The sequence below is a fragment of the Phyllostomus discolor genome, chromosome X (genome assembly GCF_004126475.2).
Source record: "Phyllostomus discolor isolate MPI-MPIP mPhyDis1 chromosome X, mPhyDis1.pri.v3, whole genome shotgun sequence".
NCBI lineage: Eukaryota > Metazoa > Chordata > Mammalia > Chiroptera > Phyllostomidae > Phyllostomus > Phyllostomus discolor.
This window is the reverse complement of record NC_050198.1, coordinates 94445617-94463326: the sequence shown is the minus strand read 5'-3', so window position 1 is coordinate 94463326 and position 17710 is coordinate 94445617. Positions and strand designations below refer to the sequence as shown.

Below are 17710 nucleotides of genomic sequence, written 5' to 3'. Positions count from 1 at the left end.
GAAATAAATAAAATCTTTAAAAAAAGACTGTATGATATTATGTGATATTGGTGGAGGAATAGACACACAGATCAACAAAACAGAATACTGAATCCAGAACAGACTCACACAATTACAGCTGGCTGACTTTTAACAAAAGTGCAAAAGCAATTTAATGAAGGATAGCTTTTCAACAAATGATGTTGGAGCAACTGGACATTTATAGGCCCCAAAAAAGGGCTTCAATGTAAACCTTACACCTTATTCAAAAACTAATTCAAATGGATAAAACTAACTCACAAATATTTTTAATCCTCACCCAAGGATTTGTTTATTGATTTGAGAGAGAGGGGAAAGGAAGGAGAAAGAGATGGAGAGGAACAACAATGTGAGGGACAAACATCGATCGGTTGCCTCTTGCATGCACCCCAACTGGGGACCTGGCCTACAACCCAGGAATGTAACCTGCGACCTCTGGGTTTGCAGAATTACAACCAATCAACAAACCACACCAGCCAGGGCTAACTCACAGATTTAAGTGTAAAACAGAAAACTTTTAGAAAAAAACATAGGAGAAAATTGTTGGGATGTAGGACTTGATAAAAAGTTCTTAGATATGTCACCATAACCATGATAAAAAAATTAAGGACTTTTGTTCTGAAAACAAAAAAGAAGACCTCTTAAAGAGAATGAAAAGACAAGGTTAGAGACGTGGAGAAAATATTTGCAAACCACATACCTGATAAAGTACTCATATCTAGAGTATATAAAGAGCTTTTGAAAGTCAACAGTTACAAAAAATCCAGTCAGAAACTGGGCAAAAGGCATAACATTCATTGCACAGAAGAGGATACACAGGCAGCAAATTAACACATGAAAAGATGTTCAACATCATTGGCCATTAGAGAAATGCAAATTAAAAATCACAATAAGATATCAGTACACCTCTATCTAAATGGCTAAAGTGAAAAAAAAACTGTGATAACACAAAATGTTGTTGATTAGATGGGGAAACTAGATCACCCACACATTGCTGGTGGGACTGTGAAATGGTATAGCCACTCTGGAAAAGAGTATGGCAGTTTTTTACAAAACTAAACATGCAATTTACTATACAACTCAGCAACTACACTCCTGGAAATAATCCTAGAGAAATGAAAACATGCATCCACACCAAAATCTGTACACAATGTTTATAGACACTGTATTTGTTGTAGCCCCACCTGGAAACAGCCCAAATGTTTTTCAATGAGTGAATGGTTAAACAAACGGTGCTGCATCTATAGAATGGACTACTACTCAAAATCACAGATGTTAGAGATAAGCCTAGGGCACTTTGGGAGTTCAGAAGAGTACTTAGCCTAGCCTGAGAGAAGGTAGAGAAGTGGATCAGTGAAGGCTTCCAAGAGAAAGAAGCAGCTGAGCTGGATTTTGAAATGTAAATAAGAGTTAGCTAGATCAAAAATGGGGGAAGAGCATTCAGGTAGACAGACCAGCATATGCAAAGGCATGAAGTCTGAAGACAGCACTACACGTTTGAGGGCCTATAAATGGTAATAAAGTGGTTGGAGACCACTGGGGACCAATAAGAGATAAACCTGCAGATAGCAGCAGAATAGCCTTAGGGTCTTCAGGCTAAGCAGCTTCTCAACATCCAGGTAGCTACTGAAGAGACTTAATTAAGGAAGTGAGCATCAAATCTATGGTTTTGAAAGCTCTCTGTCAGACACTGGAGAAGGTAGTTTGGAGGGTGGTAAGACTTGACAACTGAGGGGCCAATGTGGAGGCTGTTCCAACGGTCCAGAGAATGTGCAAAAGGTTGTAGCAGCAGAGAAGAGCGTGGGGGATGAGCACAGAAGACGTTTGGTGAATCCTACTTAAGTGTTCATTGTTCACTGTAAAATGTTGAGGAGCAGCGGAGAAGAGTTGTTTCAGGGGCAGAATCCATTGGACATGGAGACCAGTTCCTGAAGGTGAGGATACAGAAGACCTCTTCCCTACTGTCCCCTCTCTGCCTTTGTAACAATGCTGTGCCCACTGTCCCCCACCCAGGCAGTGTTCCTTCTCCTTGCCTCACTGCCCGGAACCAACACACACTGGTGCATAAGCCAGAGGAGCATTTAATCTCTGTCCCACGGTGGCTGAGTAACTTGGCCTTGACACCACTTGAGCACTATGTTCCCTTGTGAGGCCTCAGATCCCTGGGAAGCTGACTTGGGAAACACGCACTCAGAACAAAGGGAACTGGGTGTTCTTGGATTTCATTTAGGGGATCGCAAGGCAAGTCATCATCCCCTAAAAAGCAAGGGTACCAGCTCGGGAGTCAGACAGACCTGAGTTCAGAGCCCAACCCTGCCACAGTCCTTAGCTGTAAAACCTAAAAGACATTTCTTAACCTCTCTGAGCTTGTTTCTTCAGCTCTAAAATGGCCATGGTGATTCTCTGTAACAAGACTTGTGAAAACTGAAAGGGATCATGAAGGGAAACCTCCAGGGTCATGCTACATATGCTATTTGTGTTGGCTGTTTTCCATTGTCTCAAATGAACACTGCCTTCGACAAAATCCACCTCACTAGATACTGGAATATTAGTGCCCCCAGAAACTGCAGCTCTTTTGCTTAAGACAATGCTGGATAAACATAGATAGAATCTTCTCTGAAGCCCCCCCTTTTAAAAAGTATATTTTATTGATTATGCTATTACAGTTGTCCCAAGTTTTTTCTCGCCTTTATCGCTCTCCACCCTGTATACTCTCCACCCTCCAGCATTCTGGCCCCTTAGTTCATGTCCATGGGTTGTGCATATAAGTTCTTTGGTAAAGCCCTTTCTTAAAAACCAGTTGTTCAAAGCTCCATTATCCCATGGCAGGCATGTAACATCATGAAGGACAGAAAGTTCTTCAGCCACTGACTAGGCTCCGGAGCTGCATCTATCCAATCAGCAATATACCCGAATCCATTTGCCATAATGGGTGGCTACTTTTGCAGGTGGCTGGTCTTATCCACCGTGTACTTATTTTTCCTTGTTTCAATTTCCAAAGGGTGGCCTTTTTCTATCCCTGTCCCCAGAGTCTGGGACCCAGAGCTCCCCATTCACTGACTACTTCTGAATGGGATCAACTAGATTGCTGTTTCGTTGCTTCAAGCTCCCTTTTCAGAATAAGCTCTGCTGGAACCTCAAATGGAAAAGACACTATAGCCCTTTGGTTGTAGAGCAGATTGGGCAGAACAGTAACTCCGGGTGAAGGTTTGTGAATTTCTCTTCTGGGAAGAGAGCTGCCAGCTTCCCTTCCTGCTTTTGCTTGTTTAAGAAATCCATGGAGGAATCAGTTTGAGGAGATAATTAATAGAAAATACAACTGGCAGCCATTCCTGGCTCTGACTCATTGTGCACACTCCTGCAGTCGTTACCATGGTTTCAAGGCTGAAGTTTTCTCCTCTCTGCCCCCCGCCTGTTCTTCTGTTCCTTCATCACTCTGTTCCACAGACTCCTCCACAGTTGGCCTCCACAGACTGGTTCAGACTTAAACCTGTATAGAAGCTAGCTTCTTTGTTATTTTACAAATAACATTTATTGCCTTTTTTCTTGGTAGTAAAAAAAATGCCAGTTGACATAAACAGGAAAAAATGAAAATTAGCCACAAACTCATATTCCAGAACACAAGCTTTTATGATATTTCCCTCCCCATATTTTTATGACACACACTGTATAGTTGAGATCGAACATGCTTTTGTATCTGTCTCTAAAGTGCTTTTAACCCTGAAACTCCCCAACAGACTCGTGGCTATCTTTTTCTCCATTGAGTTTTGGCCCTTTAGGCACTATTTTGGGCAAATTCAGCCTCTTGCACAGGCTCGCTTATTATTGTTGCTGCTGTTGTCTACTGGACCACACGGGCTCTCACAATGTTCCCTGCACTAAGCACACCAGCCATTGAACATTGGCTCTTCACTGGGATCTGAACTCTGCTTCACTCCCATACCAAGACTGCAGAGCCAGTGGTCTCAGGAAACACTGTTCCATATGAACACCCACAAGTAAAGGCGCCTCCTAGGCCTCCTGGCTGTGTGTGAGCGGATGAACATCAGGCCACAGTGTCATTGTCAAAGCCCACCCCACATCTCCCAGTTGGACTTGGCAGGTCAGTACCTGGCTCCTATGGGATCCACCTCAGAAGTGGGGGAGCAATGATCCCTTTTGTTCTGGGTGTGCTCCCCACAGTTGATCACTACCAATCTGAAATAAAGTGTACCCAAGATGTGTCATGTCCAGAAATCACAGCAGCACAAAATGAGGGGGCTGCTTCTTATGTATGAGTTGGAGGTGGGCATGGTCTCAGAAATACCTGACAGCACTGGTGTCAGCACAAAACATCCCAGTCCATCAAGGCTGTCTCCAAAAACTAAACTCTGAGCTGAACCACCTATAGGTTCTGGCTGGCAGTGGAAGCTGGCACAGCTATATTGTGGAATGGAGGAAAAGCCCTGACTTTATATATAAATTGCAGGAAAGGGGTTTTGGGTTAGGGGAGAAAGTATGAGGACACAAATTGAAAACTCATTTATCTGAAGCTAATACTCTATGAACTAGTCATTGTTTTAAGTGCTTTATGAATATGAACTTATTTAATTCTCATAACATCTTGTAAGTAGGTAGTATTATCAACTCCATTTTACAGATGATGAAACCAAGCCAAAGAGACTGAAGTAACTTCACGGTCACAGAGCTAGTAGCCAGATGGTGCAGAAGGGATTTGAAACCAGGCGTCTGGCTCAAGAAACCATGCTTTTAACTACTATTCTATGCTGCATCATTATGGTAATTTTGGAAAATACACAGAAACATACAGGAGAACCTGTGCTAGCACCACTGGTCATATTTTGCTAGGTAGCCTTCCTGTCCTTTATATGCATATATTGTACACTATATACTTTTTTAAAAAGGAATATTCTATAGCTTGGTCAGTAATCTTCCTTAAGGTCATTTCCTGTGTCTATACAGACAGCTTTACTCTCGTTATTGTAAATGGCACACAGCCTTTTCTGTGGTTGAAACATTATTTTTTAAGCAATGTCCTACAGCTTCCAATTTTTCTCCATGACGGAGTTCTGCAAGAGGCAGAGGGGTGAGAGCCTTTTTGGAAAACTATCCTTTAAACTCAATCAGCTACAGCTGCAAAATAAAATTTAGACATGAAAAAAATCGCAAGAGTGGGAGGGCTAGTGTGTAGCAGGGGCAGGAGGAGGGGGCAGCCACCGAGGTTCTTCCCGCTTTCCCTTTGTCTGGGGACCACGCGGGATTCGCTCGAGTTGGCGCCGAGAGACTGCAGAGGCCTGCAGCTTTCACTACGCACGCGTAAAGAGGGTAGGGTTGGGGGAGCCGGGAAACGGGAGAGCGGGGTTCGCGCAAATAAGGGAATGTGAAAAAGGAACAAAAAGCGCAGAGGCGGGGTTTCCTGCCTCGCTTTACCTTGGGCCCCGCCCCAGCCCAAGCTTCTTATTGGTCAGGCACCTTCAGCCATATTGGTCCACGAGCCTTGGGCCTGGGCCTGCCCCAAGATATGCCTGCTTCCGGAGCCGCAGCAAAAAGGGTCCATTTTGATGCCGCTTTCAGGCATTTGTGTGGGACAAGCCCGGGGGGCTTGAAGGGGGCTTTGCACGGCAACTGACAGAGTTGACAGTTCAACGTCAAGTTTCGCAGATGCCGCCTAAAGGAAAAAGCGGTTCTGGAAAAGGGGGAAAAGGTAGAGCGGCCAGAACAACAAGGGAGAAAGGGGTCGGGTAAGAGGGGTGGGACCTGACCGGCGATCCCCGGAGTCCGGGAAGGAGGCAGCGGGTGGTCAGTGACCCGGAAGTGGTTATTTTGGACTTCTCTGGAAAGCTTTAATTAAAAAGGCATGGAGATTAGGTGGTAGGTAGAAAAGGACAAAGGACTAAGAGAAAATTTTGTTTGGGGAAAACTTGGGAGTGAGGCCGATGTGAAGGATCCAGTAGAGTTTGAGAGGTAAAGTTACAGAGGAGTGAGATTTAGGAGAAAACGGGGTCCGGGACAGAGGCGGAGCAGTTGAGCTTTGAAGAGAAGGGACACCTGATGCTTGAGGCCACAAGGACAAAGATGGGGATGGGTGTGGTTGTAAAAATTAGGCCCCGAGAGTGGGGAAGAGGTGGAGTTCGTAGGAGATTGTACTTAATGGCCTCAGTTTACTTTTTAAAGAGGCTTTATTTACTTTTAGAGGAGAAGGGAGGGAGAGAAGCATCCATACACGAGAGAAACATCCATCAGTTGCCTCTCTCACGCCCCTAACCGGGGACCTGGCCCGCAACCCAGGCATGTGCTCTGACCAGAATCCATCTGGCGACCTTTGGGTCTGTGGGATGACGACCAACCTATGAGCCACACCAGTTAGGGCATGGCCTCAAGTTCTTAATAAAGTGGAAGGCAAGAGTAATTTTTAAGACTGAGGGGCAGGGACTGAGTAGAAGTCCCGAGAGTGGTAAAGATTGGGAATAGTCTCTGAAGGTGATGTGAGGAGGGATAATAAAAGGATTGCCTCGAGGGCTGACAGCCTAAGATTGAAGGCCATGAATTTGTAGAGGACACATTCTGCACAGTCATGATTTACCTACTACCGGGCAACTGGCACAAGATGCAATTGAAAAGAGTTAGGAATAGCCTTGAGCCAAGGTTAAGGTTTTGTTGGACAATGATACTAGAAGGGTAGCCACCCAAGGGAATTAAGGGTGCTAGTGGGAAGGGATCAAGTTCAGATGATTCAAGCATCGGGTCCAGACTGGGAAGGGAAGGAGAAGTCTGAGAGTGTAGGGGAGCATAGCTGGATAAAGGGACTGAAGGTGGGGGTGATTTCTGTGAAGTCAAAGAGGTAGTGTGGGAATGAGGCATGAGAAAGCTGGAAGAACAGGAAGTTGGGGCCAGAGACTGAACTACTAGTTCTGAGCTGCACTGGTTTCATCATGTGCCTTTGGGAGCAAGTGGCCTGCAATAGACAGTATGCACATTTGGGAAGAAGGTCTAGAAATATGCAGTTAGGTTGTTGGATGACTCCTCTGTGTAGATGGTGGCTCATCTAAGATGATGGCAGGAGTGAGAGTGGAAAGGAAGCCTGAAGCTGATGCCAAAGTCCTCAGTCAGAGAGTGAGGTGACAGTCAAAAGATGACAGCATCCAGTAGGGGAGAGGATAGGATGATCAGAAGGCATCATTGTTTAACATGACTATGCAACAGATCCACTTAAGAGTTTGATGTAGTCCTGGCTGGTGTGGCTCAGTGGACTGAGCCTCAGCCTGCGAACTGAAAGGTCACTGCTTTGACTGCCAGTCAGCAGACATGCCTGGGTTGTGGACAGGTCCCTGGTCGGGCTGTGTGAGAGGCAACCGATGAATGTTTCTCTCATGCACCAATGTTTCTCTCCCTCTCTCCCCACCTTCCCTGCTCTTTAAAAATAAATGTTAAAGAAGAGTTGGATGTAGTGAAACTCCTTCAATGGTAATATGTTCTTCAGCATTTGGTGGTCAGTACAGTATTTTGGTTTTTCAGTTTAGTTGAAATTTATTGAACAAGTGTTGTGTTCCAGGCACTGTGCTAGCCTTTGGAGCTATGTGTATGTTGGAGTGTCCTGATTAAAACTTTTCAATGGCTCCCTGTTACTTCAAGGATAAATTCCAAATTCCATAACGGGACCTAAAGGCCCTCACACCCTAACCCTCAGCCACATCCCCTGGGCCCATCTCACAGCACTCCCACCTCGGATTACACTTTGTCCATAGTTTCCAATACATACCTTCCTGTTCTTCCACCCTGGAGAGTTCCCTCACCCTTGTTCTTTCTTCACCTGGTCAGTGCCTATACATCCAGGAAGCCTTCCCTGACTGGCTCAAATGTCCCTCTGTGCTTCCACAGCCCCCTGTCCATAGGTCATAGATCATTCTGAAACGATCTGTTTGCATATCTGAGAGCAAGTGAGCCCTGTAAAGAAAGGTACCATGGCTTATTTATCTTTGTAGTCCCAGTGCCTGGACCTTAGTACTTATATTTAGGAAATGTTTATTGAACTGAACATTTAATCCAGTGATAGTTCTTAGGAAAATCAGCCTCTAACAGTGCGTATGTTGCCATTGGCACAGAAGTGGACAATGTAGTAAAATGATACACTAGTAAAACATAAGTTTCTGCCAGTCATTAATCACAATACTGATAACTTTTCTTAGGAAGCTATCAATAAGCAATGTAGCAGACTCTGAGAATTCAGACATAAATGTATTCTTTAGGCAATTATGGGTGATGGGAAATTTGATCTTTATTTAAAATATACTTCTAGGGATTTTACATATTGGAATTGTTAGTACTCAAATACATAGTTGCAGTGCTTATTAGAAATTTTACAAGAGCTCAGGGGTTTTCACTTAGAAGGCAGGATATCAAACTGAGTCCAGGGAACTGCACCCAGCTTCTGGGACTTGCATTTAATCATCAGCACAGTTACCTATGTACCTATTTTCCAGTAAAGGATTTATGTGGGGCACAAATTTCCTGTTTTAAGAGAAGTGAATGCTCGCTTTGGCAGCACACACACTAAAATTGGAACGATATGGAGAAGATTAGCATGGCCCCTGCGCAGGGGTGATACGCAAATTCATGAAGCAATCCATATTTTTGTAAAAAAGGGAGGTGAGTCAGATTAATTTAGTTTGATGTAGTCAAGTATCTGGCAGCGTTCCCTTTTGAAACTTGGTGCTGTGACAAGTATCAACTGCTGTTATGTTAGACCTTTCTGTAATCAAGGTACCATTTAAATGAGTACCTGTCATCTCTTCTCTAAAGGGGGAGCAGCATCTGGGAGTGACAGTTCTGACAAGAAGTCTCAGGGTCCCAAAGGTGGTGGCAATGCAGTAAAGGTGAGTTACTAGTTCCTTTTTTCCATGTTAAATGTAAACATGTACATGTGTTACTTTGGTACACATAAAAGGAAAAGACAGTTTGCTTAACTCATTCTAAGGGAACAGGCCAACACTGATAGAAAAATCAAGATAACACACAATTGGAAATTACAGACCAGTCTCACTTACAAAAAGTAATTCCTTTTAAAAATGTGCCCTGGCTGGTGTGGCTCAGTGGATTGAATATGGGCCTGTGAACCAAAGGGTCGCCGGTTGGATTCCTAGTCCACTGTGTACTGACTGTTGTACTGTGAAGAAATAAATCGTTTGGATCTCCAGGTATTATACAAACGTATTTTTTCCTTGTAGGTCAGGCACATTCTGTGTGAGAAACATGGCAAAATCATGGAAGCCTTGGAAAAGTTAAAGTCTGGAATGAGATTCAATGAAGTGGCCACACAATATAGTGAAGATAAAGCCAGGCAAGGGGTATGTTACTCTTATCATGTAATATGATCTGTCCCCCAACACTCGGGATTATTTCTATGTTTTGCCATTAATTTTAGCCATACCTGGGTTTAAAGGTCGTAAAAACATAAATGTCCAACTTGTAAACAGTTGAATATGGGTCACCTATGTCTAAACCTAGGTATGACCAAAATTGCACAGCTCACAGATACCTGGCAACATTGTGACTGCTTGTGGATTCAGTGCAGAGTACGATGTCTGTCCATTTGTCCTGTCTAGCCTACTTCTTTACAGCCCAAATGAAGAAACCTAGGAACCTTAGCATTCAAGCTACAGTAGAACTGTTCCCTCTGCAGAGCTGTTTGACATCACATATCTTTTGGGTTTTTCAGGGCGACCTGGGTTGGATGACCAGAGGGTCCATGGTGGGACCATTTCAAGAAGCAGCATTTGCTTTGCCTGTAAGTGGCCTGGACAAGCCTGTGTTTACAGACCCTCCAGTTAAGACAAAATTTGGATACCATATCATTATGGTTGAAGGGAGAAAATAAAATTGTATGGAATGCAGATTATATTTTATACATTCTATTTATTTCTTTAAAAGATGTTAAATAATCCTTATATTTTATGAACTGTCATTGTGGGTTTGTAAGTGCAAAATGGGGTGGGTAAAGGCTGCTATACACTATAGTAGGTGTTCAGTCAGTGGTTCTCAAAGATGGATCAAGCAGACTCCTTTTAACTTGTCATTCCTTTCCTCTCAGAACTAATTTATCTGATTCTCAGTATATCCATAAGTTAATGTAGAAACCATCTCTAGGGGAGTCAGGTACCAGCTCCCACTATTCACACATTGAATCGGGCATCAAAAAGACAGATAAGCATATGAAAATCATAACATGGGTTCCTAGACAACGCTTCCTTTATATGTTAGCCAGCTGTGATCTGCCAGGACAATTATTAGCTGCATTGCCTTAACATAGTACATGGAACACAAATGGCCATTCAACATTAACTCCTGTGTTTTAAAATAAATGTTTATTGCGGGGGAGAGAGGCACTCAGTTCTATTGGGTGTTTGTACTAGACTGAGCAGCCATTCACCAAGTGTTGGTCAAGGGGAGAAATGTCAGTATGAAAACATTTGCTCATCTTCAAGTGTATAGTTTATGTATGACCAACCTTTCCAGGACTAATGTTCTGTGTGTCTACATTTTTTTATTTTATAATCCCATATTTATATCACATATACAAAGCATAAAGAATATTATGAATACTGTACTGCTTAACAAATAAAACTTTGGGCCCTGGCTGGTGTGGCTCAGTGGATTGACTGCTGGCCTGCGAACCAAAGGGTTGTCGTTTGATTCCCAGTCAAGGCACGTGCCTGGGTTGCAGGCTGGGTCTCTCCTGTGAGGGTGTGTGAGAGACAACCACACACTCATGTTTCTCTCCTCCTCTTTCTCCTTCCTTTCCCCTCTCTAAAAATAAATAAAACGTTGGCCCAGGCCAGGTGGCTCAGTTGGAGCTTCAGCCCATACACCAAACAGTGGGTTTGATCCCTGGCTGGGGTATATACAGGAGGCAACCAATTGATGTTTCTTTCTCTCTCTCTCCCCCTCCCCCCTTCCTCTCTCTTTAAAATCAATACACATATCCTCAGGCGAGGACTTAAATAAGTAAATTAATAGAAAAATAAAATGAAACTTCACCAACACAACTATGTGATTCTTGACACTCATTTGACATGCCCACATTATGCCACATAGTTGCAACTTCACCTCCAGACCTATGTTTCCCATTTTGGAAGGGTTTCTGAGCACCCCAGCAGGCTATGCCTTCCCATTTTCCCCACTGAGCAGACTAAACCCTGGGATCCAGATATACCAGTATGATAGAAGTATTCAAAATAGCAGATATAAGATGAAACTGCATTGAAAACCACATTTGAAACAATGTCTCTAAATAAGTGCTATCAGCTCTGGCTGGTATGACTCAGAGAATTGAGTGCTGGCCTGCAGATCAAGAGGTTGCCAGTTTAATTCCTGGTCATGGCACATGCTTGTGTTGTGGGCCAGATCCTGGGTTGGGGGTGTGCAAGAGGTAACCAATAGATGTTTCTCTCCCACTATTTCTCCCTCCCTGTCCCTCTCTCTAAAAATAAATAAACAAAATCTTTTTTAAAAAGATATAAGCCTTGGCTGGTGTACATCAGTGGATTGAGCGTGGGCTGCAAATCAAAGGGTCGCCGGTTCGATTCCCAGTCAGGACACATGCCTGGGTTGTGGGCCAGGTCCCCAGTGAGGGCCACATGAGAGGCAACCACACATTGATGCTTCTCTCCCTCTCTTTCTCCCTCTCTTCCCCATCTCTAAAAATAAATAAAAATATTTAAGAAAAGATATAAATATGGGCGATCAATTCTGAAAATTGTGAATGAAATTCTGGTAAGCTGTATATGCAGGAGATGCTCCTGAGCTAGAGGCCTACCCAGGATACCAAGTGCATGCCTTGTGCATGTATGTCACCCACAAAGGAAGGAAGTTGGAGTGCTAAAAAAAAGCAAAGTAATTTCTGTGGCATGACAATTACGGCTAGTTTGTGAGGAAGTGGGGTAGGAATGGGCCTCTGATACCAAGTAAACCTTTGGGAAGTTAGCTTTTGACTGGCAACTAAGGTTCTGAAGAAGTTGGTAAGGGAAAAAATTAAGGCATGGCATAAGCATTCAATTCTGCTCTGCAACTGCATCTTTTTCATTAAGTTCAATGCTTAAAGAGTAAAACTCATTTAAAAACCCATTCATAGTAAAATACAAATTGAAACCAACGTGAGATCCCATTTTTAACCTATTGGATTGGCAAAGTTCAAAATTTAACATTGGTGAAGGTATGGGGAAACAGGAATTCATTCATTAATAGTGCAAATGTATATTGTTATAACCTCTGTGAACATTTTGGCAGTACCTATCAAATTATAGTTCTGGCCAGTGTGGCTCAGTTGGTTAGAGCATCGGCCTGTGCACAGAAAGGTTGCGCGGGTTTGATTCCCAGTCAGGGCACATACCTAGGTTGCAGGTGTGATCCCCAGTTGAGGCACATACAGGAGGCAACTGATCAATGTTTCTCACATCAATGTTTCTCTCTCTCCTCTTTCCTTCCCCTCTCTCTAAAATCAATAAATGTGTCCCTGGGTGAGGATTAAAAAAAACTTTAAAATATTATAAATATACCCTGTGACCCAGCAACTCCATTTCTTGGAATTCATCCTATGGATGTAATCACATGTATAAAATGTACAAGGATATTCGTTACAGCATCATCTGGAAAGAAAATGTCCATCAGTAGATGATAAATGATGGTATACCCATTCAATAGAATAGTATGCAGCTATGTAAAAATTTAAAACAAAGGTGCAAACTGTATATAGTATATTACCATTTCAGTAAAAATATAAAACAGACACTGGTGCTTATACATAGACTGTCTCTGGAAATGGCAATCCAGAACTGGGGAAGGGGCAGGTCAGAGATTTTTTGCCTCATGCCCAAGCCTGTGGATCCCTTCTTAGAATGATTTTAAATGAATAAAGTAAAATACATAAGATTACAAAGGACAGCAATTATACTGAAATACAGTAATCAAAATAGTTTTAAAATTGCTTTATATATATATAAATATAAAATATACATGTTACTATATTAAGTAGGATCTAGTGGTAGATCTAAAAACCACTGTGATTTTTGCCCTGACTAGTGTGGCTCCATGAGTTGGGCATCACCCCATAGAGCAAAAGGTCACCAGTTCAAATCCCAGTCAGGGCACACGCCTGGGTTGCAGGCCAGGTCCCCAGTTGGGGGCATGTGAGAGCCAACCAATCGTTGGTTCTCTCCCTCTCTTCCTCCCTTCTCTTCTCTCTAAAAATAAACAAAAATACTTAAAAAATAAAATAAGTAAAACGAAAAACCACTCTGATTTTGTAGTTATGACTGTCAATGGTATTTAAGGTAGTTGCAATAATGATGAAATCTGTGAGTTCTATTGGTGACAAAGTCACAGGTACTGCTAATACTTCTGCAGTTTGTTGTCTACATTCAGACATCTAAATTCTATCCATGAATGCCAGTTTAAAAATCCCTGCCTTCCTTAGAGTTTGAATAATTTACTGTGTGCAGGCATTTCCACCACCAAAATTGCCGTAATACACAAACAAGAACCATTTTGTTTTTCAGTGAGAAAGTCATGTACCTCCGTGCCTCCGAAGGCCTAGGGTATTACTGTACAGGACTGTAGACTTTATCAACACTGTGCACTTAGGCTACACTAAATTTATAAAACAAAGCAAGATTAAGTCAAGCCCAAGAGCACATGATGCAGTCAAAAGATGTAAACATGAGGTGTACGAGGTTGCTCCCAGCCTAACAACATGCTGTTTTACAGCAAACTTTTTTTTTATAAGTAGCAAAAGTGCACTCTAAAATAATGGCAAATAGTGCCCTGGCTGCTATGACTCAGTGGATTGAGTGCCGGCCTGCAAACCAAAGAGTCTCCAATTCGATTCCCAGTCAGGGCACATGCCTGGGTTGTGGGCCAGGTCTCCAGTAGTGTTACAGAACAAACAAGCCGGGGGGGGGGGGGCCTGGGACAATATACTATTACTGAAAGAAGGCCCCGGGTCTGTTATGTCCGCCGCCCGAGGAAAGACGTCTCTCAATGCCAGAGATTCGTGAAAAGGAAAGGAAATGTTTATTTAATGCTATACAAACTTCAAGTAGTGACCTAATGTCTTTATCAAAAATCCTAAAGTCCCTAAAAACACCCACAAAGAGACACAGTCCTTCCTTCCTTCCCCCTTTGCCCAGTCCAGAGTACTGTATCTCAGGAAAGGAAATAGAAGTCCATGGCTCAGGCAGTCCTCTGGTTCTTCCCAGTTAGTACTCCATCTCGACTGGGAGACCTCCCTGGGTTCCTGGCATCCTCAATTGAGTCGCTGGGATCTCTGCTAAAGCCAGGTGGTGGTTCCCCCTTCTAAAGCTGTGGGGGGTCCCCACTCTGGCAAAGGCACATGGTCCTCTCTCCCAGGGCCACGGGAGTCCCCACTCTGTCCAGGCCGCGTGGTTCTCCCTCTCTCAGGGCTGCGGGAAGGGAGAGTCCCCACTCTGTCCAGGCCGCGTGGTTCTCCCTCAATGGCTGCCGTGTCTGGGTTTAAATCCCCGCGCCAGTCTTCCTCTGCAGCCCCATTTCCGACTCCTCCTACACTTGGGCACACTTGCCCTCAATCTGCTGTCTTCTCCAGCTTTTCTGGTCGCCATCGTGGGTCTGGGCAGGTGTCACCCCATGTCATGGAGCCAATCTTCTCCCAGCTCCCAAACAGGTGCTGTAACTCAGGGGACCTGCTCCCCAGTCCCATCTGGGGGGGAGATCCCTTTCCATCCCCCTGGCCTTGAGCATGGCCATAGCTATTTAGCATATTTAAGCAACCAGCCAAAGGCTATAGGTATGTTAAATGACCACGCCATGGATTAGCTGCAAAGCTGCCCTGCATGCTCTTGCTCTGTGTGCCCCTTCTCCCAACTCACACCTGTGGGGGAAAGGGGCGAAGACATCTTAAAATCTCCTGGACACCTTCAGTTCTGGACCCCATTTCAAATGCCTATTTGGGATCCCCCCCTCTTGGCCGCACCCTGTAACAGTAGGGGGACATGAGAGGCAATCACACATTGATGTTTCCCTCTCTTTCTCCCTCCCTGCCCCTCTCTAAAAAAAATAAATAAAATCCAAAATAAATACATAAAATAATAGTAAATAGGAAATACATAAACCAGTAACCTAGTTATTTATCATTATCAATAATTATGTACTACATATAATTGTGTGTGCTATATGTTTTTATAGGACTAGCAGCATAGTAGGTTTGTTTACACTAGCATTACCACAAACACCTGAGTAATGTTTTAGGCTAGCTGTGACTACACAACAGGAATTTTTCAGTTCCATTATAATCTTATGGTACCATTGTAGGAGGGTGCAGTCAGGGGGCCCCCAAAAGAAGGATTTGTAATGGGGTCCAGAACTCAAGGTGTCCAGGAAACATTAGAAAGATATATTGGATGTCCTCATCCTCCACCATAGGTGTGAGTTGGGGGAAGGGACACATGAGGCAGGGGCCATTGAGAGCTGTTTTGTATAGCAACAGCTTTGCAGCTAACCTGTGTGGTCATTTAACATATCTATAACCTTTAACTGGCTGCATAGATATATTAAATAGCTGTGGCCATGCTCTGAGCCAGGGGGGGATGGAAGGAACTTCCCCCCAAGATGTAACTGGGAGGTAGGTCCCCTGAGTTACAGCACCTGCACAAGAGATTCGAGAAGATTGGCTCCACGACATGGGGCCACCCCTGCCCAGACTCATGATGGAGCCCAGTAAAGCTGGAAGGATATGGGAGTGCTAGCAAGTGTAGCTGATTGTGGGAGGAATTGGAAATGGGGTTGCAGAGGAAGATTGGCGAGGGGATTTAAACCCAGACTCGGCAGCCATTGAAGAGAGGACCATGCGGCTGTGGCAGTGAGGAGAACCATGCGTTTTTGACAGAGTGGGGACCACTCCCCAGCCCCCCGCAGCCATGAGAAGAACCACCATGCGGTTTTAGCAAAGAACCACCACATGGCTTTAGCAAAGAACCACCATGCAGCTTTAGTTGGAGATCCTGGTGACACAGCTGATAGTGCTGGGAACCAAGGGAGGCCTTCCAGCCGAGCACAGATTACTTCGAAGAACCAGGGGCTGCCTGAGCTGTGGACTTCTATTTCTTTTCCTGAGATACGGTACCCCAGACTGGGCAAAGGGGGGAAGGAAGGACTGTGTGTTTGTGGGTGTTTTAAGGGACTTTGGGATTTTGATGAAGACATTAAATCATTACTCTTAAGTCCGTGTAACTTGAATAAATAATTCCTTTTCACCAGTCTCTAACATGGAGAACTATAATTCTCTGGCGAAGGGAAAGGTGAACCTAGTACAGGGGGACCCCAGGAGAAAGAGGAGTCAATTCGGTCGCACTGTGGGACCCTCTTCCCTGGTGGCCAATCAGGGAAAATCATGGGAGACCACATGTGCAGCAGCTTTAAAGTAGTACAACTACTTATACATGTGCAGTAAAAGCCCACCAAAACTAGCCAGGAAGGATCTGCCCTATAAGAATAGAGTCTCTCCAGCCCATGAGGTCCATCTCTGCTTGGAGTTGGCCTGCTCCCATGTTCTCTGCTATAACTTCTGGGTGTTCAGTTCAATTCTTTGTCCTGATCACCAAGAACCTGGTTACCTGTGCCCACCTGTGACTCCATGTCATATATGTAGTATGTCATTGAATGAAACATGCAGTGCATGACTGTACATCTAGGACATATGCCTCAATGTCAATCAAATGTATACAGGCCCCTAAAGTTTCCTAGCAGACAAATAAATTGTAAGAGGCTGAGGCCTTGTTTTAAACATCAGCCTATTTCCAAAAACATTCCTATGCTTGATGGAAGGAACTGATAAACAAAGTCTACATAGGGAAAGGGGGAGCTGGACTTAGATGCCGAGTATGAATTGCTGAGTCAATGTTACCACCAAGATTTTTTAATGATTGTGTTACGGGGTACAGCCAAGAGGGGACCCCAAATAGGGATTTGGAATGGGGCCCAGAACTCAAGGTGTCCAGGAAATATTAGGATGTCCTCACCCACCCCTCACAGTTGTTAGTTGGGGGAAGGGACACATGGAGCAGGGCCATTGAGAGCTGTTTTGAATAGCAACAGCTTTGCAGCTAACCTCTGGCATGGTCATTTAACATATCTATAACATTTAACTGGTTGCATAGATATGTTAAATAGCTGTGGCCACACTCTGAGCCAGGGGCATGGAAGTGACTTCCCCACCAAGACGTAACTGGGGGCAGGTCCTCTGGGTTACAGCGCCTGCCTGCGTGGGAGCTTGGAGAAGATTGGCTCCAAGACATGGGGCCACGCCTACCCAGAGTCAGTATGGCAGCCCAGTACAGCTGGAAGGACATGGGAGTGCTAGCAAGTGTAGCTAATTGTGGGAGAAGTCGGAAATGGGGCTGCAGAGGAAGATTGGCGAGGGGATTTAAACCCAGACACGGCAGCCATTAGGGGAAGAACCACACAGTTTTGGCTGAGTGGAGACTCCCTCGGCCATTGTGCAGAGAACCATGTGGCTGTGGCAATAGAAAGGGAGCCATGCAGCTGTGGCAGTGGAGAGAGAAGCACTTGGCTGCAGCCATGTAGGGTGAACCACGCGGTTTTGGCAGAGGAGAGACTCGGCAGCCATTGGAGAGAGGACCATGGCCAGTGCAGAGGGAGAGAACCG

The 17710-nt window shown here is 44.3% G+C and overlaps 1 protein-coding gene and 1 non-coding gene across 2 annotated transcripts; both read left to right on the top strand.

The window, feature by feature from the left end:
• The first annotated feature begins 5575 nt into the window (after positions 1-5575).
• On the top strand, positions 5576-10651 carry PIN4 (peptidylprolyl cis/trans isomerase, NIMA-interacting 4). The gene is made up of 4 exons (XM_028522393.2): positions 5576-5722; positions 8818-8891; positions 9243-9362; positions 9734-10651. Exons 1-4 carry the CDS (start codon positions 5680-5682, stop codon positions 9890-9892), a joined length of 396 nt encoding a protein of 131 aa, XP_028378194.1. The 5' UTR covers positions 5576-5679; the 3' UTR covers positions 9893-10651.
• Positions 8545-8651, top strand: LOC114505808. Its single transcript, XR_003685278.1, has one exon. It is a non-coding gene; the product is annotated as a U6 spliceosomal RNA (small nuclear RNA).
• Positions 10652-17710: the final 7059 nt, after the last annotated feature.